Source organism: Cololabis saira, chromosome 22 (genome assembly GCF_033807715.1).
Source record: "Cololabis saira isolate AMF1-May2022 chromosome 22, fColSai1.1, whole genome shotgun sequence".
In the NCBI taxonomy this organism is placed as follows: Eukaryota; Metazoa; Chordata; class Actinopteri; order Beloniformes; family Belonidae; genus Cololabis; species Cololabis saira.
Window position 1 is genome coordinate 21,606,764 of NC_084608.1, and position 24,889 is coordinate 21,631,652.

Genomic DNA, 24,889 nt, shown 5'->3' on the forward strand with positions numbered 1-24,889 from the left:
GAACTCATCTTTCAGCAGAAACGGGGAGAATTAAGGGCCAAATTATAAAGACGTCCTTGACAGTACAAGGGACCAGTGGAGAAGAAACCTTTGACTCCTCTTAAAGCACAAACGAGCCAATATGTGTTCAAAACTAAAATGCTTCTCTCATCTAGAGAGAGAAAACTTCAAAAAACCATAAAATGAGTAAAAATAGAAATACTTTGATCGTCCCTAAGACACATATTGTGCCAAATGCTACTCAAAAGGAAAACCTGCAGTATTGTGTCTCTTGTGTGGGTTAAAAACAGCTGCACTAAAATGCTCTTTCATCTCTCCTTCTCGATGAAACTTGTTTTTATCTATCTTAAAATTAAATGTACTCCAACCAAAAAAAAGAAATCAAAGGTTCCACATGCATGAAGATTATAGATCAAAAGGAGCTGTAAAAGCAGTATTTTGGTGGGGAATTTTTATTTTTATTTAAAAACAACGTAAAAAAACTGCTTGTGGTAGACATCAGTCAATGGTTCACAGTGATGTGAAGGTCAGGTTGTCTCAGATAAATTGGACGCTTGTGGGTCTGTAGGCTCGTCAGTGAAGTCATCTTTAGAGGTGTTTGCTTGGTCGTCTGCAGGTGTCAATGTGAAGTAGCTTGTGTGCTGAAATTTCAGCACCTCGTTGCCCCAGCTGGTCCACCCAGGTTGAAGATTCCTGGCGAACAGCTCCAGACACTCTGCCTCGGGTCCAATGTATGGCCTCAGGACCTCTGTGAAAATGACAGATGTAGGGAGAGGAATGGGTCAACTGTTACCATAACAACTCTAATGGAAACATTTTATTTTGAAAAGTGATCCCTCAACAAAACTTATTCCTTCAGAAAATGTACATTTCCAGTCATTTTGACGCCCAGACACTGGACGAAGTAAAGTTGGGAAGATATTTGTATTCCATAAAAGTATCTCACAAGCTTTGATACCCCACAACCAAAAAAGGCCCATAAACGCATACTATATTTACTCCTTCCAAGACGTAGTGATTTGAAATCAGCATTGGCCAAGAATGAAAAAAAAAAAACACAATGCTCTCTTGACCAGACATGGGGTCCAGGTTCTTCTACAGGAACAAATGTTTGGACTGAAGACAAGTGGAAGTAAAGTCTTGATAATAAAAATGATTTGAGAGTGCCTCAGATATGTGATGTTGTCTAATGGCCAGCAGGGGGTGAGGTCAACGGTTTCCAAAGCGTTGTTTTGAAGCCTTAAAGGAGCATGAGGCAGGATTTATGAAAAAAATGCGTATACGTTTTAAGTTTTCTAGTAATAATGTCAGATCAAGCGTTCCAAACCAAAAAGAATGAGTCCTCTAGTGTATCTCTCCGTTGCCTTGAACAGGCTGTGTGCTGCAAAATGCGCTGCAATTCTGGGCCCGAATTTCCCGCGCTGTCCTGCGCATGTGACGTCAAATGACGCTGCATGCGCGTTCTCCCGTGCCGGCTTCACTGTTGGCTGCAGTAACCCAGACGGTCGTCGTAGCGCTAATGAGTCTCATTTCTTATTCTTGCCTCATGCTCCTTTAATTTACAATTAGCCTACATGATGCCACATTGATGAGCTGATACATACCAACTCTGATTAATCCAAAAATGGGCAAATGTGTTAAGTCACAAGCTAGGTATTTAAGCATGGCTTAGCTCATGTTAACCAACGCTAACTTGGATGTATTCTGATTGAATCAGTCTATCCAGCCTCAGTTTAGGTGTCGCAACTGAAAAAAACAGCCTGGCCTGGCAGCCTGTGTGCCGTGGCAGAGCTAGCTGGAAATCTGTTAACCGGTTAGTCAACCATTTATTCCATTAAGACATTTTTTTGTTCCATTTATTAGAAAAAAGACAATAACGAACAGTGAAAAAAGTTATATGGATCACACGCTAGACAACTTTACAAAAACTTTTTAAACGTTTAAGATTTTTAAAATAAACTAGAATAGAATAGAATCCTTTATTGTCACTGTAAACATTGTTTCCAACATCGCTGTGAAAATCTGTTTAGCAGCTCCACATGACAGCATAACACGCACCGAAACAACAAGAATGATAAATACATAAATAAATAAATAAATAAATAAATAAAATCACTTACACAAAATTGTAATATAAAATTAACTGTACATGTAGTGCAAGACGAGAGATAAATACTTTCTAAAACGGAAGTGGGCAAGGGGCATTATTGCACTTGGTTGTGCGTGCGTGTATGAGTGTGTGTGCTCTCAAAGAGGTGGAAAAGATTGCCTGAGGTTTGCTCTGATTAGCACCCAACAGCACAGGAGCGAGCCCCAACTCAAGCAGGACTCTTCAGGATTTCAGCATTTCAGGATTGCAGATAAAATAAAATAAATAAAATCATTATGTTTGAGGTCAGCATTAGACTTTTCCGAGATAGGGTATATACTAAAGCATTGTTTTTGCTTCTGGTGGACTGCGTTTGGAAGGGACTCTCCTATGACCTGGCACAAATCTCTCAGGATGGTGAAGTTTGAACATTCATTTGGACAGGAACGGGTGGTCTAAAAATAAACTGCAGGACTTGTTAAACATTTGTCTTGAAGTCCACTAGCTACTTTAGCTATGGGCTGCATAACTTTGTCCTTTCCTTATTGTTAATAGCTATTCTAAAAATACATCACCAGCAACTACTATGCAGAATTAACTTCTTTATGGAAGGAATCAATAATTTGCTCAATGCGTCCTGTCTAACTGTTGCTTGTGGTTGAATAAATTCACAGGCTACCTCAGTCATTCACCTCATGTGCTAATGTTCAGCCCCCTCGTTATAAATGTTTGTGCCACCCTGTGTCTGTACCAGATTTCTGCAGTCCAAAGTAACGTTTAGCACCTACCTATTCGATTGGAGCAAATTAAAAACAAAAACCTAAAATCCTAAAATCCTTGGACTTTCCAGGTAGTTTTGTATTGTTTTCTTTCAGTTTATCATGTTTTATCCTTAATATGCATTTCACTTGAAAATTGTGACATTTTATACGATACAAAGTCGTGCTGTGAAGTGACTGCAGTGCATGCACGTGTTTGGTGAGCTCGGTGCTTGTTACCCTGTAATAAGCAGAGGACAGCACTGGCACCTGCCCAACTCCTCCACACCACAGCAGAGACTTTTATGTGTGCAGACTGGCAGTGACCTTGGCTCTATAAGTGCTAATATTCCAGGAGAGGCGCACCTGACAGATACGTTTCACTTCCTCTGCCCCTGTACTACTCCGACACTCGGCTCAGCCAGCACTCAGGGAGGTAATGAGCTCAAAAGTCTGAACCCATAACCGACGTAACCTGCACAATGTGCTGTCCTACCTTCCATATTTTTTCTCTGTACGTCACAGAGACGGAGCCGTAGTGTGGAAAGGCCAAACACGCAGCTCTGCAACTAATTCGCCCAAAAGCGGTGACTCAGCTCTCAAGTTGAATAGAGAATAAAGGTCTAATTATCACCTTAAATGTGATATGGGACAGTTTGTCAAAACATCTGCCAAGAAAACCCAAAAGGCATAGAAAGGTGTCACTTAACTTACTGTCCAAACAACTGGCACACTGGCTCTAAGATATTCTGCCTTGAGGGATTTTCATGTTCCTCCGTATGATTTAACAAGTGATTATTATGCTTCATAAGGTTTATTCTTGGATCCCTATTAAATGTTTCCCTAAGTATAATGACTAATTTAAACGGAACACTCATTTTTTTACCTTGGTGGTTTTATTTAGCATGGCAACCACACAGTATTATGCTCATCCCCCTTATGTAACCAAAACATATCCTTAAAGTCTCAAAAATTTAGTTTCAGACTTCACGGCTTCAACTCAGATTTTTCGGTCTATAAGCTGTGTTTTGTCAAAAAAACACTTGAGAATTCACACAGAAATTGACGCAAAGCCATGCGCCAAACAGGAGTTGTCAAAAGGGCTGGTAAGAAAGAAATGGATGGTGCAAGCTGTTTGTGCAATGTTTTGTTTGAGTCTTTTACATTATTGTCTCTATGGAGCGTTGCACAGCTCCTATCCTTGCATTACCCTGACTTATGTGGACTTTGTGCTAGGCTTTGGTCTCTTTCAGCTAATCTGCATTCTAGATATCTCTCTGACATTCGAGATGAGTTACTGATGAGTTGGCAAGCCTCTTTGATGTATTTAGTAATTCACATATAACCATAAATGCAAACATACATTAAAATATATCATTCTTGAAGTCATTAGTGTTCACACATGACCAGTCTGGGGCTGCTTGTTGCCTCAGACAAATAGTTTCTGTTTGCAAGTTCAGTAAAAATCACATTTTGTAAAAGTGACACTTTGCAAGATGAAACCTCTTTAGACTGAACAGGTTGTTTTTTTTTAACCCAAAGATGCTTGACTGTGTTCTGGTTTTGGGAAACTGGAGGCCAGGTTTCTCAAACTGTTTCTGAAAACACTAACCATGTTGTAGAGTATATTGTCAATCAGAAATAGGCCAAGGTTCTCCTTGCAGTCTCTGTATGATGCACATACATCTGTCTTTTCAAATAATGTAAATGAAAACATTGCTTTTATGCCTGAGTGCAGTTTGGTACACTCAAATTCTCTTCGACTCAGTTTGTGGCAGAAATGAGGCAGCACGTATCTTTCAATTAGTCTGAGTAGCCATGCTACTTCGCGTCTACAGATAGGTGGTTGTGCACCCGTCACTGTAATGGCAATTTTTTTACAGCAATGGCTCTAATAATATAAAGAGTAAACTTTCCCTCCACATGTAACCACGACCTTATTTCCTGTTCACTGACTGTCCTTCCTCGTAGCACTTTTGATAGGTAACCCCAAAGGAACTATTTTAGAGATTTTTTTGACCCCTACATCTTTCCAAACACACCTTTACTCTTGTCAAAGTCCATCAGATCTTTTTGCCTCCCTAGTTTTTCTTCTTCAAGCCCATCAACGTCAACACCCTCCTGTTCACTCACTGCCAAGTACAGTATGTCCCCCGACAAGAAAATCGTATCAGCTCAGTGGTCTTAATGTCGAGGGTGACAGATATATATAATCATTTAATATAAAGGCTTGCTCTGTTGAACAGATGCTGTACAGCTGCCTATCCCTCAATTATCCATCATTAAAGCCACTCTATGTAGCAATTACACTGCTGACCCCATAGAGGCACACAGAATCAGAATCAACTTTATTGGCCATGTTTGCATGAACATATGACGACTTCAGAGCTAGTTACCTTGTTTTTTGTGTGCCAAGGACAAACCTAAGAATTTAAATTAAAATATTATGTACACATCTTAATTCAACAAACTACAGAAAGCAATATACACAAACAATGCAAAATAGTAGATTAGCTGAACTGCAAAAGTACAAAACAAAATATAAAAAAACATTTAGAAAGGGCCAAACTTAAGAGTTTAAAAAGTATTCACATTATTTTATTTATTTTGCTGCAAAAACATCTTCCATTACAACTTGGATTTTTGTCATTTCGGTCCCAAATTAAAGTTTAAGCTCATTACCATCTAATAATAGACTGAAGCGTTCCTTTAGCCTGAATCTGGTAACATTGGTAAGAATACTAGAGGATTGGCCCACAGATCTATTCATGGCTTTTGATTTGAACCATGCGAAATACTACATCGTTTTTGCATCTGGAGATGTTGGATCTGATCTGAGATTTGTATAAAACTAATGTAAAACGCACATATGTAGCAGTGTGCATCTATCTGAGATTGTAACATGATAGTCACAATACAATCCTATATTAATATCAACCAAAATAGGAAGGGAGTTTGACATATTTTCAAATATGGGGGGCCTAATTAAAAAAATAACATGTGTGAAGTCTCTCAGAGAGGCACAAACACTTATTTTTTTTTGCACTGCTTGACCATCTGGCAGGGATTGTATGGGGCAAGACTGTTTCATATCTCCCCATGGCAACCAAGAATGCGAGTGACAGGAGCTCGATCTGAGAGGCAGCGCAAGTGGGTCAAGGTGTCTGAAGGCTGTGGGCTCGAGCTGTGGCTTCATGCCCACTGGCTCAAGTACACCTGACCCGGTCGACGCTGACAGGTGATGCGGTATGCCAGGGGTCTGAGACGGGATAAAAGACCGATCAGGGTGGCGAATGCTGGAGGTTTTGGGATATCTGACTTCTCTAGGAAGTGGAGAATTTATTGTGTTAGCAAAATGAAAACACTACTATTTAAAATGTAAACTGTCAGTGTTAAATCATCCACTCAATTGGTTAAATACATTAACTTGTCTAATTTTACTGGCATCTGTCTCATGATTCAAATCCCTTTGAATACTTCACTGTGGTTTTCACTTTAGCTACTTAACCGAAATATTTCAAGCACACCAGCAGAACTTTCTCAGCTCCTGCAGGAGAAAAACAACATGCAAAATCATCCAAGTAGTACCAAAGTGTAGATTTTGCTCATTCTGGCTATTAAATAGCAAAGATTAAGATAAAATAACTGAAAAAAGTGCCACAACCAAAGACGTTTCTCCTTCAATTTCTTAAATTTTCAGTGCAGCTGAGCCTCTGCATGTTGTTTAGCTAAGTAGAGCCGAATAAAGGTCATATTTTCTGCATTTTAGGCATAACTATCAAAGAAAACCTTTTGTATTAGCTAATAAAGTAACTGGAATAAACAATCAAGATCCAAAGAAACCTGCTGAGAGGCTTTTCTATGAACAAAGAATCACACATGGAGACTGAACACAATCAGTTTCCTAATCAACTTAATCTCTATGGTATCACAGCTCTATCGAGGCGTCATTATAATTTAAATCAATGAATTTTAACAATACCCCGCTATTTACATGAGACAGGGGCTTTTATGTGGTGCTGAAATGGCACCAGCTAACACCAGCCATGTTTTTCTTCTCCATATTGCACAATAAATCGTGTTCCCCAGAGGGGGAGCAAAATGACGTCAAGCCCCCCTTATTCATAGGTCCTGCATATTCATTGTCCAGGTCCAACATTGATTCTGAGTAGCGGGGTGGATGTTTGTGTCCGGGTGAACAAACAGGCCAGATCTGACACTTGAGCAGTAAAAGTTCACACTTCGGCCAGTCAAATCTGTCAATAACTCAATTCCTGTTGTTACGGAAGGTAAAGAAATTTAATAAAAATAAGATTCTATGCTTGTTCGTCTCAGCAAATGTATCTCCCCCAGTCTGCAGCAGTGAAATTCCCAAAAGGCAAGGCTTCCTCAGTGAAAAAGCATGCTACATTTCTACCACATTTAATCCATAATTTATTACTTTAATATGATCTCTTCCCCAAAGGCGCCATCTGGTCTATAACTCTGCATGTACAAACTGTTGTCATGTTGAATTAAGTCAAGATTTACATTTTCATCCATGAAAACCCAAAGCACTGGCTCATATTTACTGCCATTACAACATTACATTACTGTGACAATAATAGATCCATGGACAGTAAGCAGTGACTGCATTGTGATCTTATCGCTGACGCTGTGCATGATAAGGATCAATGGTGTTGCAACACTGCCCTCTGGTGGCCGACCACAACACTGCTCTCAGGCGTTTACCTGACAGCGAGGGCTTTTGGGAGTGCAGGGCCGAGGGGACACTGACGATCAGACGGTTATCTTCCACAGGAAGCTCTGGCATCTCAGAAGTGCTGAAAGAAGTTCAAGTATTAAATCATGTGCAAAAGTAAATACGACGTCTTATAGTAATGTGCTTTTTTTTTTCTTGTGGAAAGAAATAACATAAAAATAATTTGGCCATAATGGGCTTTTGGCAAACAAAATCCCTGATGAAAAACAGGCCATCATTTTTTTTCACCATATCATTATTTGTTTCACAAAAATTGAGGATTTAAAAAAAAGAAAAAAAGTGGGAAACAGGTTGGAAAGACCAAGTAACTCCTTACTGCTTCCACACAAATTTAAAAGCGTAAAATGTGGTGGTGCTAATTATCAGCCCTTGATAATTTAACCATCAAAAGTTCTGGCAGTTTGCTGATCTGGAACGTCAAGAGGGAAAGACATAAGCAACAGCCTTAGAGAAACAATTATTACAGAACCTAAATCTGGAAAGCGTTTTAAAACCATTTCCAATCAATTTTGAGTTCTATAGTCAGAAAGATTACCCACAAGTGAAATGTATTCAAAACAGTCGCCAGTCTTTCCAGGAGTGGATGTCCCTGCAAATTTACCCCAAGGTCAGACCATGAAATACATCTCAGACCCTACAGGCCTGTTGTTGAAGTCCACAGTTAGAGAAGACTAAACAAGGGCAGTTTGTTTAAATGGAATACTCAGAGAAAAACTAATATCTAAAAAGAACCAGAAATATACGTACAACTGAGGTTTGCAAAACTGCATCTGAACAAACTGCAAAATCTCTGGAGCAATGTCACATGGATAGATGGGACCAGAGTTGAGATGTTGACCTTTAGGTCAATGGACATGTTTGGTGAAAACCCAACACGGCGTGAAAACACAATCACCTCATACCCAAGCACGGAGGTGGAGGGATGATGATTTGGGCACAGCCCTCTGGCTGCAGAGGACCTTGTAGTCATTGCAGGTCGACTCAAACTCATTGCAGTGACTGACTAGACCAGGAACTCCGAAACATTATTGTAAATTTATACCAGAGAGGCCAAAGACTTAAAAAGCAAGCTTTAGACCCCAACAAAGTCATACAAGAAATGACGTTTTTACTGAAGTAATAACTTCCAAAACAATGGCTAGCTCTACAACCTACTGAATCATAGGGGTACTTAGTATTGCCCACAGATTTTCTTTCCCCTTTTGGTTCCATCTCAAAATAAATAATGATATGGGGTAAAATGCATACGTTGTTGTTTATCTTAGGTTTTATTTGCCCAAAACTAAGACCTGCTGCAAAGAGATTGTTTTTGAACACACAAAGCTAACATGGGATTAAAATAAAAAAGGCAAACACAACATCATACAAGGAAGTCAATTTTCTCACACCTTGCTGAGGTATTGGCAGACAAATTACATCGACCCAGCACCAGTGTTTCATAAGGCTTCTTGTGCTGTGAATCCAGTGGAAACACAAACTGTCCAGATGTGGTGACCTGGAAGAAAAAGATTTAGAATAAACCCCGTCAGTGAGATTTCCTTGCTTGTAGAGCTTTATCAGATTGGATAGATTTCCTTTTACCTTGATCCAGAACCATTTAGCAACAACTTGGACGCCCCAGTGTGGATACAGCTCATCGCAGACAAAACGTAGATGGCTGGGCCGGTTAGTCACCCAGGTTACCACCAAACAATTGGGAGATGCCAGCTGGGGTATGGGGAGCCGTTTCAGCTGGGATGATGGCAAATAGTTGTATCTTCATGTAGAAAATTTGTGCAATCAGTTACGTGTCAGTTAGATGTTCACATTATAAAAAATAATCAGCATGCTTAAAAACTGGTAGGTATGCACCTTCATGTTCAGCCATGTTTGCAGCTTTTATTTCTACTTCTGTGGTGTCAACTGTGCGACTGTGTGACTGACTTTTGTTGTGAGTTCCTCGACTTTACAACTACAGAATTAAATTTACTTTCAGAATTCAATTTTCTAGGGGATGTGATTTATGATGTGTGCTCCAATATTTCCTCTAAAACCTTGAGTGGGTCAGATTTTCTAATAATGAAAGTGAAACGTCTGAACATCCGTTGGGTGAGATTTATAGATCACGCAGGATGAAAAACAAGCTGAAATCTGAAAAACTTGGAATGGTAACTGGAATATCCAATGACGTATTTTTTCGCAGACAGCATGCATCACTTACTTCATTTCATTTGTTAATATATATATATATATATATATATATATATATATATATATATATATATATATATATATATATATATATACACACATATACATACACACATTTTTTATATTTCAGGCCTGTGAAACATTCCACAAAAAGTTGGAATGGCTGGGTAAAGCTTTTATTATGTTAAATTAGTCCCATTTCCACTACCAACCGAATTGTGCATAATGGAAATATTGCAAAGAAAGACCTGTACTGGAAACATTCAAACATCAAATCTCGCAAAAACCTTTCCACACTTTCATGATGGGTGGATAGTCCAGTTTAGTGCAAAAGTGTAATGGAAACACTTTTTTTTTGTATTTACACCACAGACTTCAAAAAATCCCATGAACATGATCTGAACAGGGATTTGAAGCCCATTTTTCTTTGTATGGGGCAAAGCCATGTTGCTTGGGAAGCCGACGGGAACACGCCCATTGTACGTCGATCAAAGTTAGCGTTGGCTACCAACTCCTTCAGCCCATCTTCACTGAAATATCCACAGAGCTACCGTCAGACGTTTACAGCGGGATATTACCGTTTAACATGTTGACTCAACAGTAAAATCAAAAATGACTGTCATGTTTAGCAGATGCTGGGTTCGTAAGAGCGGCCGGTTGCTCTTCTAAGCGCAGCAGCAGGAATCTCAATTCCACCTGAGCTTCAACCTCGAAGTTAAACGGTTGGAGATTGATTTGCACGTCTCCGGCATTACTGGATGTGATGTTATCTGTCACATGACCACATGACCAGAAAGAAAGCTACAGTAGATGCAGCGCTACGTGTGGACAGAGGAGGAGACAGAATGATCATCCACTGCCTTCATCTTCTGTTGACTATTTTTGCAACAGCAGTAGTGGCAGTAGTAATATGTCTAAAACGTAAGATGATCCGTCCATCTTCTTAGAAGTCAACATTCTAGGAGAATCATACCAGTCTCATGGGAAAACATTTATAACTTGGCATTATCTGAACTTTGAATTCTAACTTAATTGAATGAACTGGATTAACTGATTTGTTTTGACCACATAAGGGGATTGATTTCTTTTCAAATAAGATGCACGTTTTTCCCTCGTTTCACGAGCTGTTCTGACACCAAAAGTTTCACTCCTAGAAATCCCTATAAAGTCGTCTCTTCTCCTTTGATTTTACCCTGTAAATTATATGAGTGCTAAATTACCTGCGACTAGGGCTGGGCGATATGGCCTTTTATTAATATCTCAATATCTTTAGGCCATATCACGATACACAATATATATCTCGATATTTTGCCTTAGCCTTGAATTAATACTTTGATGCATACAATTACACCAGTATGATGTTTATATATGTCTACATTAAAACATTCTTGTTCATACTGCATTAATATATGCTAATTTTAAACTTTCATGCAAAAAGGGGGAAATCACAACTTAGTCAAACGCACGTGACTGACTATGTTAGTAGGTGTGCTTGTTTTATGTCTCTGAGAAGGAGAGACGAGACGTGTTGCGGCTTCTTTATCAACCGCTACTGAGCGGGTAAACACAGTCAAAACAAAAGACAGACGCGGATCCAGCGTCACCTCCAAATTAATGCAATTTAATGATAGTCCAGATTATAACTTTTACAAAAAGTATCCATCAAAAAGGCAAAAAAAAGCTTGGCTTAATTTATTTCTGCGATCTGCCCTTTGCAGTCAAAAAACTGTCCCGCTTCCCACTCTCACACTCTTCCCTTCATCTGCAGGTGTCAATAATCACGCATTAAATCACTGCAGACGCAAAGGAGGGGGGCGAGGACAACGCAACAAACCAACAAAAAATGATTCTTTCTGAACTTATCTGTCCTTAACACAAACAATACCATGCCCCCACAAAACCAATTCATATACACCTTTCAAATAAAGGATAAAGTAAATAAAGTATATTTAAACTAACGAAGATTAATTTTGGCCTCAACAAGACGAGAAAGGGTGAGAAAAGTCTGTAATTTAATGCCCGCGGCTAAAAGCAAATGCATGATAATGTATACTCGAATATTCACGATATAGTCATTTTATACATCGCACAGAGTAGAAGCCGCGATACATAGAGTATATTCGATATATTGCCCAGCCATACCTGCGACTCCTTTTCACAGACTTGTTTTCCCACGGTGGATCCATGACAATGAGATCAAACGTCTTTCCATCTGGGTGAGAGACAAGGCACCCCTTTAGCACACACTGCAGAGCTTAAAATAACATTACTAATTCATCTCACCACTATTTACAATTAATTCCAGTATGAATTGACATTATCCCGCAAAGATTTTGGAGCTTTTATTTTCTTTCAAATTATGTTCCCACAAACTATTAGTGACTGTCAGTGCGGGTATTTTGTTTATAATCTTCTCCAAATGACTTAAAGAAAACACATTTGTGAATTTTCTCAGTCATAATACTGGTACTTCATAGAATTGTACTCACACTGGACTAGAGGTTGTATTCTTGTTAAATCAGACAGCAGGAAAGCTGAGTGAGGTGGTATGACATACTCCTCTCCCATGAGTGAAACCACAGCAGCCCAGTCTTCCTTGTTCTCCGTCACCCGGGAGAACAGGTCGACATGTGAAGTGGAGCCTTCATCCCCGACGAGTGACTGAGTGAACTCCTCCTGCTCCTCGCCGTCCACTAGAGGAAGCTCTTTAGCCATCTCACAAAGAGCCGCAAGGCCGCACTCCTGGAGGGGAAGAGGCTCATTCTCTGAGTCTGCCTCTCCGTTCAGGTATCCGGAGGACTGGGACAAATCCACCAAGACTTTAGTTCCGTCCAGAATAACAGACCTGACCTGTATCATGAACACATACAGAGACGAGGCAGAATTAGAGGGTTTGGCCCAACAAGGAGGAAGACAAAATGTATTGAATACTTACATTAAAGAGGCAATTATTGCACTTTTTATCTTTTACTTCATTCATTGCCAGCACCTTTGTGATCTGTCATAATTAAAGATAGCCCAGATAGCACAGTTGGGCCTAATCTGGGCTACTTTTGGCACTGATGGCTCAGTTACAACACCGGTGAGAGCTATGTGAGCCAGAAGTGTCACAATGATCACAAAGTGTCGTGTAAGCAAAATGTGAGACAGATATCGTTGGCTAATTTCAACATGGATGTGGCAAGTGCTGTGAGAAACAGGCGTGGCCCAAAGAAAAATGACAATTGGGTAATGTCAGGCAATATACAGTATGGGTAATATATGAATAGGATTAGGCTGCCACACTAACCTTGATTTTCATACTAAAATCTATTTTGACCAAGGAAAGGTAACAAATATGGACCAAGTTCGGACTGAGCAGTCTTTTCCATTTGGGCTTAAAATAATGGGAATGCCCAGGTCTGAAAACATGTCTTTTACTGAGAAGTTCAGATTTGCAAGGAGCTATCACATTGCAGACCCACTTCAGAGTAGAATTATCAGTTTCTCCATGTTTAACTTCACCTAATTTCACATTATGGTGCATTTACAGTACCTCCAAAGTTCAAAATGCAAAGCTTGAAGATTCTGTTTAGCAATGCATCACACATTTATCACAGATGTTGCCTTTGAGGCTAAATAAAAAATATTATTGACTTGAATTAAAGTGAACTGGAGTGAAATGATAAGCCCCATTCATACAGCCAGATGGTTCCACCGTTATTCTGCCTCACTCTGTGTATGACATGGAGGCAGAATGCATTCGATTTTGATCTGCGGCTCTTGCACGTCTTTTGTGCTTTGAGAGATAGTAACAGAGATATATGAAATAAAATGACAATGACTGCAGAGGGTGATCCCAGGGCAATGGGAGATCATCTCACAGAGCCGTTCAGACCCGCCATCAGGACATCAAGTCAGGTGAGATTCAAGATGAAGAGGCAGCAGAAAACCCAAACAGAGAGGAGGAGACCAACCGGACTGTCTGTATTTCCAACTTTGTCTGTTGACTTTTGGTACAAGCCACTGATCAAACTTGTACCTATTACAAACTTGGAGGAGCCTACACCGATTTCTGATGTGCACATTTTTAGGTAGAGCTCTGAATACTTTACTTGAAGTCCACCAAAGCAATTCACACTGTCATATTTTTGTTTTTACCTAAAAATAAATAATAGATAAATAATTTTTCTTCTGGACCCCAAAATGGGCCAAGTGTAAGACTAGGCCCTATATCCTGGACTCTTTTACGCTGCATTCACTAAACTGTTGGTGTCTTGCAAACGTGTAACCAACAAGAGTCCAGGAAAACACTGGAGAAGTTAAGAGTTTATTTATTAGAACAGAGAAAGATAAGTCCCCCCCACGAGTCTGTCCAGACTGCAGCTGGCTGGACATTCTTCTTTTATACACTGAGTGTGGTGGTTCATTTGGTGTCACATGTACCTGGTTTTCTTGTTGGCTCGTTCTGACCCACCTACTACATTGCTTTCAGTCTATTTTTATGCTTTTGTTTTCTTACATATATATTTTCTGATTGTATTCCTGATTTGGGGCTTTTAGTTTGTTTTAGCCTGCACAGCACTTTGGTCAAGTAAAGTTGTTTAAAAAGTGCAACGAAAATAAACTTGACTTCTGGTTGAACTGTAATGGTGTTGTACATCTCTGCAACGGTCCCAGCTGAGCTTCTAATCATATCTCACACTTCCCGCTGCTCTTGAATACTTCCAGATAAGCCTCCTCTTTCCACCATTATTTCCTGGAATATTCAACTGCGATTTTTTTAAACTTTACTAGATTCCCACAATCAGTTGTAATAAAATCAAGAGCTTTTATCACTCATAAAACACATTATTATGCTGTGTGTAAAACAGCCCATACATAGTATCCTAATCCACTCAAGTTATGATTTATACTGATTAAATATTCACTATGGTGTAGTGCTGGGCGATATGGACCAAAAGTCATATCTCGATATTTTCTAGCTGAATGGCGATACTCGATATATATCGATATTTTTTCTGTGCCATAATTGGGGTTTACCCCAAAGCATTATAGCATAGCATCTCTGTTAGCTTCATTTATTTCTGAAGCAAACCCTTAAAAAAACAGTCAGTTTTAATTAGGGCTGCACGATTAATCGTTAAAAAATCGCGATCTCGATTCATGCTTGAACGCGATCTCATTTCCAAATGACGACGATTTAAAAATTAAAAAAAAAAAAAAAAAAAAAAAAAAAAAAAAATCTTTTTTTTTGGATGTTTATTGTTTTTATGTTCAATGTCAGCTGTTACAAAGTTGATGCCAGTCTTTTATCAGGCACCATCATATTTTTTGTAACGTTTACCTTTTGTATCGGCAGCTTCTTAATAGCAGCAAAAGGCAATGGGGGGTTCATCCCAGCCAGAGGAATAATTTGTTGCCTCAGAACTACAGGATCTGTTACAAGTCCCCTTTCTGAAAGGGTGTTCAACTCAGGGAGGAACAAATATTGTTCAAAATTGTTATTATTGTTTAAATTATTCAAAGGTTTGTGTAAAGAAGACAAGAGATGTTTATTGTTATTATATTTTTGTTCAGCTGTTGCAAAGTTAAAGTAATAAGTGCAATACATTTTATATTGGAAAAAAATCGTGAGAGAATCGTGATCTCAATTCTAAGCAAAAAAATCGTGATTCTCATTTTGTCCAGAATCGTGCAGCCCTAGTTTTAATACAAAGCCTCGTGCCAAATGTCACACAGGTTCCTTTACTAACAGAGGTCTGCACAATATCAAAATGTATAAAACAAATTAAATAAAAATAAACTGCCTGCATATATAGAATAAAAATGCTTCTTGAATAAAATAAAACAAATATCCCTTTCCTGCATAACAATTAAATTAAAATACCCTGTGCAATTAATACAATGTAGACAGTAACAGGCAGACTTTTCCACTGAGGATGACAGTTGTGCAAATAACAAAACATTTGTGCAAATCTCAAATAATAATAATAATAATAATAATAATAATAATAATAAACTTTATTAAGGACACAAGGTCCATAGCAAAACAGACAACAGACAAAGGGTACAAAAAATAAAGATAAAATCCACGGTAATCACATATCACATGACATTTACATATAGGCTTATGCGCCAATGATTCCAGATTCTGGAGAAGAACCTGACTGAGCTCTGTGCAGGGTTAGTCAGTGTGAGAATTATATTGTTCCCAGAGTCAGACAACCTGCACATACATCTGTGCATAAGGTTACGCAGTACAGCAGTGCAGGTAGGCACACCGACACTGACAAACAGCTGACTTGCACTGCTCCAGCGTGGCACCTTGAGCAACAGCCTCATCCCATCATTATAGGCGACATACAGTTTCTGCATACTGCTCTTTTTATAGTGACGCCACAAGTGAGCAGTATACATGGGGGTACAATAGGCTCTAAAAAGTGCAGCCTTCACAGGTACAGAGCACACACCAAATTTGCGTACAAGTGTGTTCGCTTGCGCATACAATGCACGACGCTGTCTATAAATGTCCCTATCATCAGACAGGTCGTCATTAAAATAGTGTCCCAAAGGTGTCCGCCGGGGTGGCCGGGGGGGTCCGGGGATCGGGCCTCCCCTGATTCCGGCCTCCATTGGCAGGACATCAAAACTTAATAATTTATCATTATTATATTATACAAAGATGGTTATTATTATTATTATTATTATTATTATTATTAGTATTATTAGTATTATTATTATGTATAGTATATCATATTATTATTAGTATAGGTATCGGATAGGTGAATGGATGAATGAATGGGATGCCTGGGTCTGGGGCCCTCCGTTGTCGGGCCTGCACATGTGTCGCCTTGTTGGGGGGTTCCCTCTCTCCGGGCCCGTCTCCGGTCCCCCCCGCTGCCTCTGCGGCGGGGCGCCCCTCTGGTCTTGGAGGGCCACTTCCTGGGGGGCGGGTGCGCCTGCCCGCGTCGGCGGCCGGGGCGGCCCTGTCTCTCCGGGCAGGCTGGCCCCCTGCCGGGTGGGGGTCGTTGGCCTGAAGGGTCAGGGCCTCCTGGCCGCGTGTCCGGCCCGGACCGGGTGGCCGGGGATTGCCTGGGGCGCGGTCCGCCGCCGCGGGATCCCTGGCTGCTTCTTCCCGCGCCGTGGGGGCCGTGGGGTTTAGGTAGCGGTAGCGATAGCTTAGCTCAGACTGCGATCAGATCTCAAGATTTAGGTCGATTGCTGTTATTGTTTTGGTTGGCTCCGTGCCGGTTTCGTGCTTTGTTTGTGGTTTTTTGTTGCAGATTTCCAGTGCTTGACGTGTGTTTCCGTGTGTTCCTGCTTCCTGGATTGGCAGTGGATGTCGTCACCCCCCCCTCCCCCCCGCAAAAAAAAAAAAAAAAAAAATCACTGGGTTTGTATGTGTATATTTATGTATGTGTACGCATATGTATGCGTATATATATGTATATATATTAAATATAGTAATAATGCACATATATATACTTCTGGTTTCTACCGTCATGGTATCAATCATTAATATGTGTGCAGACAAGGGGAAAAAAAAAATAGTGTCCCAAGTATTTAACCTCATTGCAAACTTTGAGGACAGTGCCAGACAAAAAGAAGTCAGGAAATGACAGTTTGCTGTCCTCTTTGGTCCTAACGATCATTATGTTGCTTTTCTTTGCATTGTAGAGAATTTCAAAGTCGAGGCCATATTGTGAGCAGACCCTCAGTAGCTGTTGAAGACCAGCACTATATGGTGAAAAAACAACTAAATCATCAGCGTACATCAGGTGGTTGATGATGGTGTTACCAACCACGCAGCCTGTACCACAATCACTGAGCAGCTTTGATAGTTCGTCCATATAAATATTAAATAAAAATGGAGACAAAATGCTACCCTGTCTAACTCCATTGCATACTCCAAACGGAGCAGGCATAAAGTTACCCCACTTTACATGCATTGCCTGATGAGCTTACCAGAAAATCAGAATCCTTAAAAGATACTTGGGAACACCTCTGCTGTGCAATTTATAAAACAATTTTTCATGGTTTACACGATCAAAGGCTTTAGAAGCATCAATAAAACACAGAAACATTGTAGAATTATGCCTGTTATACAGATCTAAAATCTCCTTTAGAGCAAAAATACACATGTCGGTCCCATGTCTGGGTTTGAAACCAAACTGGTTATCAGATGTGAGGACAAACCGTTGTAGCCTGTTCAGTAAGATCCTCTCCAGGATTTTTGATAAAATACTGGCTAAGGCTATAGGTCGATAATTTTCACTACTATTTATTTTACCAGCTTTGTCTTTAATAATAGGCACCAATACAACAGATAAAATGGAATCAGATAAAATACCATGAACTAAAAACCCAGTAAAACAAATGGCAAGCAGAGGACAGAGTCTTCTACTTCCAAATTTTAAGTGCTCCGCAGAAATCTTGTCCTTACCTCATGCCTTATTATCTTTTAGCATCATAACTGCATCAAAGACTTCTTGTGGAGAGACTGCCACATCTTCAGAGTTATCAATACTGCCCACTGTGAAGCTGTTACTCTTAACACAGTTGAACAGTTCATAATAATGTTTCTGCCACAACTGAGTAATTTCCTCTGGACCGCTTACACCATCAATATTCGTCGGCAGAGAGGTTTTACAATTATTAATCTTTTTAATTTCTTTCCAGAAATCATTTAAATTATTATTTTGCATTTTCTTTGCAAGTGAGTCGGACTTGATTCCATTCTCATTTCTTTTAATGAAACGTAACGCATATTTAAAATTTGCATTTGCCCGTTTCTTGTAATCAAATAAGGGACCATGTTTATGTCTCCCTGACTCCACCCAGGCTTTGAAGGCCCTTCTAGCTTCAGCATGAGCCTCTTCAACATATTCATTCCAGCCTGGCTTGGCTGTGTATGACTTGTGTGTCTTATACAGAGGCCTACTTGACACAAGGAGGGACTCTACAATATGATCATACAGGGAGCACAACTCTATACCATGTTGCTGATTCTTACAGTTAATATCACTGCATATAACTGCATCTTTTGGTAGCTTCATATTACTCAGCAAGATGTCAGACTGAACATAGTACGCTTTAAGATCCTCCTCAGTCAACTTGGACCAATCTATTCTCCCTGCACGCATATCATTGCTCATAGATGAGAGAGCAGGTAGGTTGCCCAGATTCACAGATAAAAACAAAGGCACATGATCAGAAGTGGCAAGTTAATAATTAATGGACATGGACTCTAAGGAGTCATGTGCAGAAGATGTACATATGCAGTGATCTAACCATGAGGTTGTGTGCCACGCCTCACTGATGTAAGTGAAGCTATTATCTGGCAAGAGCACTTTACTGGAGAAAGTCAGACCATTATCAGAACAGAACCGTATTAAATGATTTGCAAATAAGGAGTTGCCATCAGAAATATCTGTATTCACCTCACCCACAATAAAAAAACAGGTGGAAACATTGTCCTGTAAGAAAGACATAACACAAGCCAACCTGTGCAGGTATTCATCTTCATTCTGGTGACTTTCAAAGGGTGTATAGATGTTCAGAATAACACATTTTTTGTCACCACAGCAGAATTCAATTCCTATAGCCCAGTCCACATCTAATCTGACCACGTTAACCAACTGATCATATTTTTTGTGCCATAGGACAGCAACGCCGCCAGGTATACGGCCACGAACTATACTGTTGCTCAGGTCAGTCGTGGATTCTCCCGCTCCATAGAAGTCTTTATGCAGAGAATTAAGTCTGTCCAAGTCCTGTTTAGGTAGAAACGTCTCCTGAACACACAGTACATCACAGGTGTCCAAAAGTTTATCTACCACAAGGCGGCGTGATTTATCTGCTTCACTGTGCCCAACGCGCAATCCTCGCGCATTATATGACACGATATTGATATTCATTTATTTCTGATTGTGCTGGGCCCCTGCCTGGTTTCTGCTCTCCCGTGGAGCTACAGGTGTAATTCCAGACACAGAAGGCTGCTGTGACAGATCAGCTGATCCGCGGGCCGCGCTGACACTGTCAGCCCTGGGTCTGCGAGCCTCAAAGTAGCGGCGCACATATATCCCCACCGGCCAAAGTTCTGTGTCATACATGTCCGCCATCTTCGTGTCATTCAAGTCAATTTGTCACAAAATAAGCTATATGCTATATCAAAATCATACTTTTTTTTTTTTTTTTTTTTTTTTTTTTAATAAACGATATTGTCTCGTACCATATCGCGTTTAAAAATATATCGATATATATTAAAATATCGATATATCGCCGAGCCCTACTATGGTGTCAACACTTTATTCATACTAAAACATATCTGAACTTTCCTCACTACAATGTCTTTGGCTTGATTCTAAATCAAAATGAATTTTTATAAGCTCAAGATGTTTCTGTATGTGATGCTTTCATTTCAATAGTTTGTTGTTTTCACAGCTCTTTGTTTCCACAACATGAACTACATGCAAGATGAAACTTGGAGATGAAGATTGAGATTCAGCTCACCTTCTCATGAAGAGCCAGCGAGTCGATTTCCCCCTGGTTGAGTTCACTGCGTTTTCGCTTCCTTTTCTAGGAGCCAAAATGATATTGAGAAGTTTTAAAAAGAATAACTCTGGGGAAAAAAATATAAATTATACTGTAAGATAGAAATAAATTTGATATGCAGTAGGGTTAGTAACCAAAATGTATTTTCATTATTACTTGGATAATGAAAAGGAACCATTATTGTGTCATCCTGCGTGCATAAGACTATTGGAAATGTTTCTACAGAAAGAGTCAGTCAGTTATTGATTAATCTACTGATTATGCATCAATTCTGTTATTGATTAGATTGTAAATGTTGATATACTAAATAGGGAACTCAAAAATATTCTAAACTGATATCAAAGAAGTTCTTAATTATATGTCAGTTGACTGATTAATTAACGCAGTATACATTAATAAAATCCCCAGCCTGAAGTTGCATGTGGTTCCCATCTGAGATAAAAATGGGGATTGACAACAGGTTCCTTTTGGCTTCATGTTAAATTCCATTTTTGCTAAAATAAGGCCTTAAAATGTCTTAATTTTTTTTCTTAAACCTCAATCCAAGGGTCTTCCTTTTAGAGGGAATGTATCCAGTCATCATAAAAGGTTTATTTCATTGTTTTGAGGAGGTTCTAAATCTGTGTTGCCAGGTTGGGCAAGTTTCAGCCCAAATGGGTTGAAAAATATATATCTGGGATGCTTTTCCTGGGTTTTACTAAATATTTAGGAGAAATTATTAACAAAAAAGTTGCCATTATGGCAGAGAAAAGTAGAAACGTACACAATAAACTCAGATATTTGATTTGCTTTAACCTACTCAATTTAATTGTAGTCTTTGTTTGGAGCCTGAACTTGTTGGTGGCCTTTTAGTGGTGTTGTGAAGCTTGAAATGTATTGTGCATTTAATAATTTATTGTTTTAATATAGAGAATGTATGATTCGGGCTGGTTTTCCATTATTTAGGCGGGTTTTACATCGCGTCTGGGCTGGAACCTGTCAGCCAGATCTGGCAACCTAGACCTCAGTGCTGGATTTCTTAGTGACTTGTCTTGCTTGGTCTTAAATTTGGTTTGAAAATGATATTAAATATGTACCACGGTCAAACCTGTAGACACCGTGCTAACACACCTGGCTCAAATCAGTGAACTATTGACAGACCTGATGATGCAATCATTGGAATCAGGTGTGTTGAAGCAGAGTCACCTCTAAAACAAGCAGGACAATGGGTTGAAAAACATTATTTTAAACCAGTGGTCTTCAACCCTGGTCCTCAGGACCCCCTGTCCTACAGGTTTTAGATGTCTCCCTGCTTCAATGCACCATGATACAAATGGCTGTGTCCTTGACAAAATTGTTCAGACCTTAATGATGATGATGATTAATTAGAATCAGGTGTGTTAAAGCAGGGAAACATCCCAAACATGCATTTATCTGGGATTCAGTTGGGGCCAACCACTTACTGTAAGCAAACCCTATTTTATATGAAAAAACTAAATGCTTTGGTTTAAAGTTTAAAGTGCTTTAATAGCATTGAACTTGCATGACTGTACAGACAGCACACCATACTAGCAACTGAAATATCCTCTGCTCCTATGCTATGCATGTCCACATCAGCCAAGATGTACTGTATGCAAGTAAATATAAATATAGGTGAAGGATGGAAAAATTGAATATGGTGTAAAAGTTAATTTATTTCAATAATCTAACTTAAAAGGTGAAACTAATATATATTACATAGTCTCATTACATGCAAAGCAAGATATTTTAAGCCTTTATTTGTTATAATTATTTATGATTGAATTGTTTATTGATTTCATAAAATAATTTTTGAGATTTTTTATTTGGGGTTTTCATAAACTGTGAGCCACAATCATCAACATTATAACAAAAAAGGCTTGAAATATCTCACTTTGCATGTAGTGGGAAATAATATATTTGTTTCACCTTTTAGTTGAATTTACTGAAACGAATGAAGTTTTGCAATATATTAAAATGTTCCAACCTACACCTGTATATTATAACATCAATAAATAAGAGCATAATATATATCCCGTGTCATTACCATATCAAGCTCAGGGGATGTTTCAGGTATGAAGAACTGTGCAACATATGTTGCTGTATTTAATATATCCTGTTGTTTATTTTGTTCACTATTGTTAGTTTTTTTAATTCCCAATTACGTAACAATTCCGTATTTCAAGGGACGGGTGGCAACCCTGCTACTGCATGATTCATGTCTGTGCTGTGTGCAACTGGTGGACAATCCCATGTGGGGCCCCATTTTTCTCACCGGGTCCCACATACAAGTGTGAAAATTAGAACAGCAATAATAATGTTCAAAGCAAGAAATGATGCACTGCCTGAAAACATTCAAAAAATGTTTCAAGATAAAGGACAATATAATCTAAGAGGAAAATTACATTTTAAACAACCTTGTGTACGTACTACTCTTAAAAGCATGTGCATATCAGTCTGTGGGGTAACTTTGTGGAATGGTCTGGATGATGAAATCAAACGAACCACTAACTTTATACAGTTTAAAAACGCATACAAGAAAGCATTTCTTGACAAGTATAAAAATGGGGAACTCTAAAGAACTCAATTTGCCTTCCATATGTATTTCTTTGATTGTTATTTTGTTCCTTGTGGGATGGATCATATAGGATACAAATGTAACTGCCTGCATTCATGGCTGGTCATGGATCATCGTAGAGGAGATTGGATTTTTGAATTTAGGACATTGTAAGAGACCGGTTTAATTATGCCTTGATCTTTGTTTATTGGTTTGTGTTGTATTTATTTTTTGTTATTTTGTCTTTTCTTTTAATTTTTATAACTTGGCATATATGATATGACATTGTGAGGAAGGGACAGGACTAAATAAGCGTTCTGCTTCCTCCTATTCCCTCTCGAACACATGTTTGCTGTTGTGTTTGTATTTTTGGATGAGACTGTTAAATTGTTTTGCTTTTTTAAATATTTTGATGCTTTTAATTTGATGGGTTTTGTTATGTTCGAGACAAAGCCAACAATAAATAAATAAATAAAATATAGCCTAACAAGAGCAGAGTGTACCTTTGCTGGTTTTTCTGGTTGGCCAGACACATCCGTGCTCCCAGCACTCACGCTGGCAGCAGCACTCTGGTCGTAGCGGCGTGTGACCAGCTGGAAACACCGCCTTCTGAAAGTGCGCCTCGCGTGTGACCTTCGGTTCTCCGACCGCCAGCCTCGCTCGATGAGCGGCCGGGAGTCGAGCAGACAGCCGCTGGAGCAGCGGAGCACCACGGACATAGTGAAAAAACAACCTTTCCTTTTCTTGGAGGGCTTATTTTTTTTAAATATTTTTGTCCCTCACGGGTCTCAGTAGCAACCGCCTCATAGATATATATACATAGATGCTTCATCGACCCCTGGGCCGCGAGAAATACGCCATCTTGGGTCGGGCATCCTACCCATACGACAGCATTAGACAGAACAGGAGTGAAGATGCCAGAGCACTGTGCAGTGTATAAATATAGAACCAAGTGTTTACAAAAAAATAATATTCAAAATGTGATTTGAGCATCAGGAATAATTTGTTCATTTTTTTTTGTTTAACCTTTATTTAACCAGGCAAGCAAATTAAGAACAAATTTCTTATTTACAAGTGCAGCCTAGGGGGGTAAGGGGAGGGAGCTAAGATGAAAAAAAAACAAAGTTATATAAATACACAAAAAGACATTAAAACACAATACAAAAGATAAAACAGTTCATAATTCTGACTGTCTCTGAGTTCAACATGCAAATATTTTCCGAAACCGTGATAATGGATACTCTTATACAAAATTGTGTGTGTGTGTGTGTGTGTGTGTGTGTGTGTGTGTGTGTGTGTGTGTGTGTGTGTGTGTGTGCGTGTGTGCGTGCGTGCGCGCGCGCGCGTGCGTGTGTGTCTTGCAAAATAGCCTACCTATCATACTCGCATACCAGAATATTCTATTACTGTTAAGACTATGATTATTATAAAATACCGAATCATGTTTCTGGTATCATGCCTAGATGTATGACGTTTGCAGGACCCCCCCGCCCCCCCAACCCCGTTAAAATCAGTTTTGTATCCTGCGAGTTATGCCTGATAAAATGCGCTGACACTTAAAGGAGCATGAGGCTCCTTTAAGAAATTAGACTCATTAGCGCCACCTTCGCCACGACGGCCATCGGGGGGGACTGCACGGCAGCACGGGAGCCGGCACGGGAGAACGTGCATGCAGCGTCATTTGACGTCCCATCCTCAGGACAGCGCGGGAAATTCGGGCCCGGAATTGCAGCACATTTTGCAGCACACAGCCTGTTCAAGGCAAAGGAGAGATACACTAGAGGGCTCATTCTTTTGGGTTTGGAACGCTTCATCTGACATTATTATTAGAAAACTTAAAACGTATATGAATTTTTTTCATAAATCCTGCCTCAATCCTGCCTCATGCTCCTTTAACTGCGCCAGCCAGACAGATGGCTCTGAGTCTAGCGGGTGCCCGCACCAAGATGGCGGCTCATCAGCGCCAAGAGGCAGCAGCGGTCGATGATGCGTCTATGTGT

At 39.6% G+C, this 24,889-nt stretch overlaps 1 protein-coding gene across 1 annotated transcript; it reads right to left on the reverse strand.

The window, feature by feature from the left end:
- Window positions 1-266: 266 nt before the first annotated feature.
- mettl4 (methyltransferase 4, N6-adenosine) lies at window positions 267-23,630 on the reverse strand. Its single transcript, XM_061713951.1, has 8 exons — window positions 23,393-23,630; window positions 20,294-20,359; window positions 12,289-12,649; window positions 11,942-12,011; window positions 9,191-9,365; window positions 8,998-9,104; window positions 7,579-7,670; window positions 267-748 (listed from the first exon to the last, which is right to left on the reverse strand). Exons 1-8 carry the CDS (start codon window positions 23,606-23,608, stop codon window positions 528-530), a joined length of 1,308 nt encoding a protein of 435 aa, XP_061569935.1. The 5' UTR covers window positions 23,609-23,630; the 3' UTR covers window positions 267-527.
- Window positions 23,631-24,889: the final 1,259 nt, after the last annotated feature.

Excerpts from the sequence above, each read along its gene's own strand:
- mettl4 (XM_061713951.1), bottom strand. The coding sequence starts at position 23,608 with ATGTCCGTGGTGCTCCGCTGCTCCAGCGGCTGTCTGCTCGACTCCCGG. Across the intron at positions 9,366-11,941 it reads TCTGTGAAAAGGAGTCGCAG|ATACAACTATTTGCCATCAT; the intron begins GTATGGCTGGGC and ends TTCTACATGAAG. Across the intron at positions 9,105-9,190 it reads CTAAATGGTTCTGGATCAAG|GTCACCACATCTGGACAGTT; the intron begins GTAAAAGGAAAT and ends TTTTTCTTCCAG.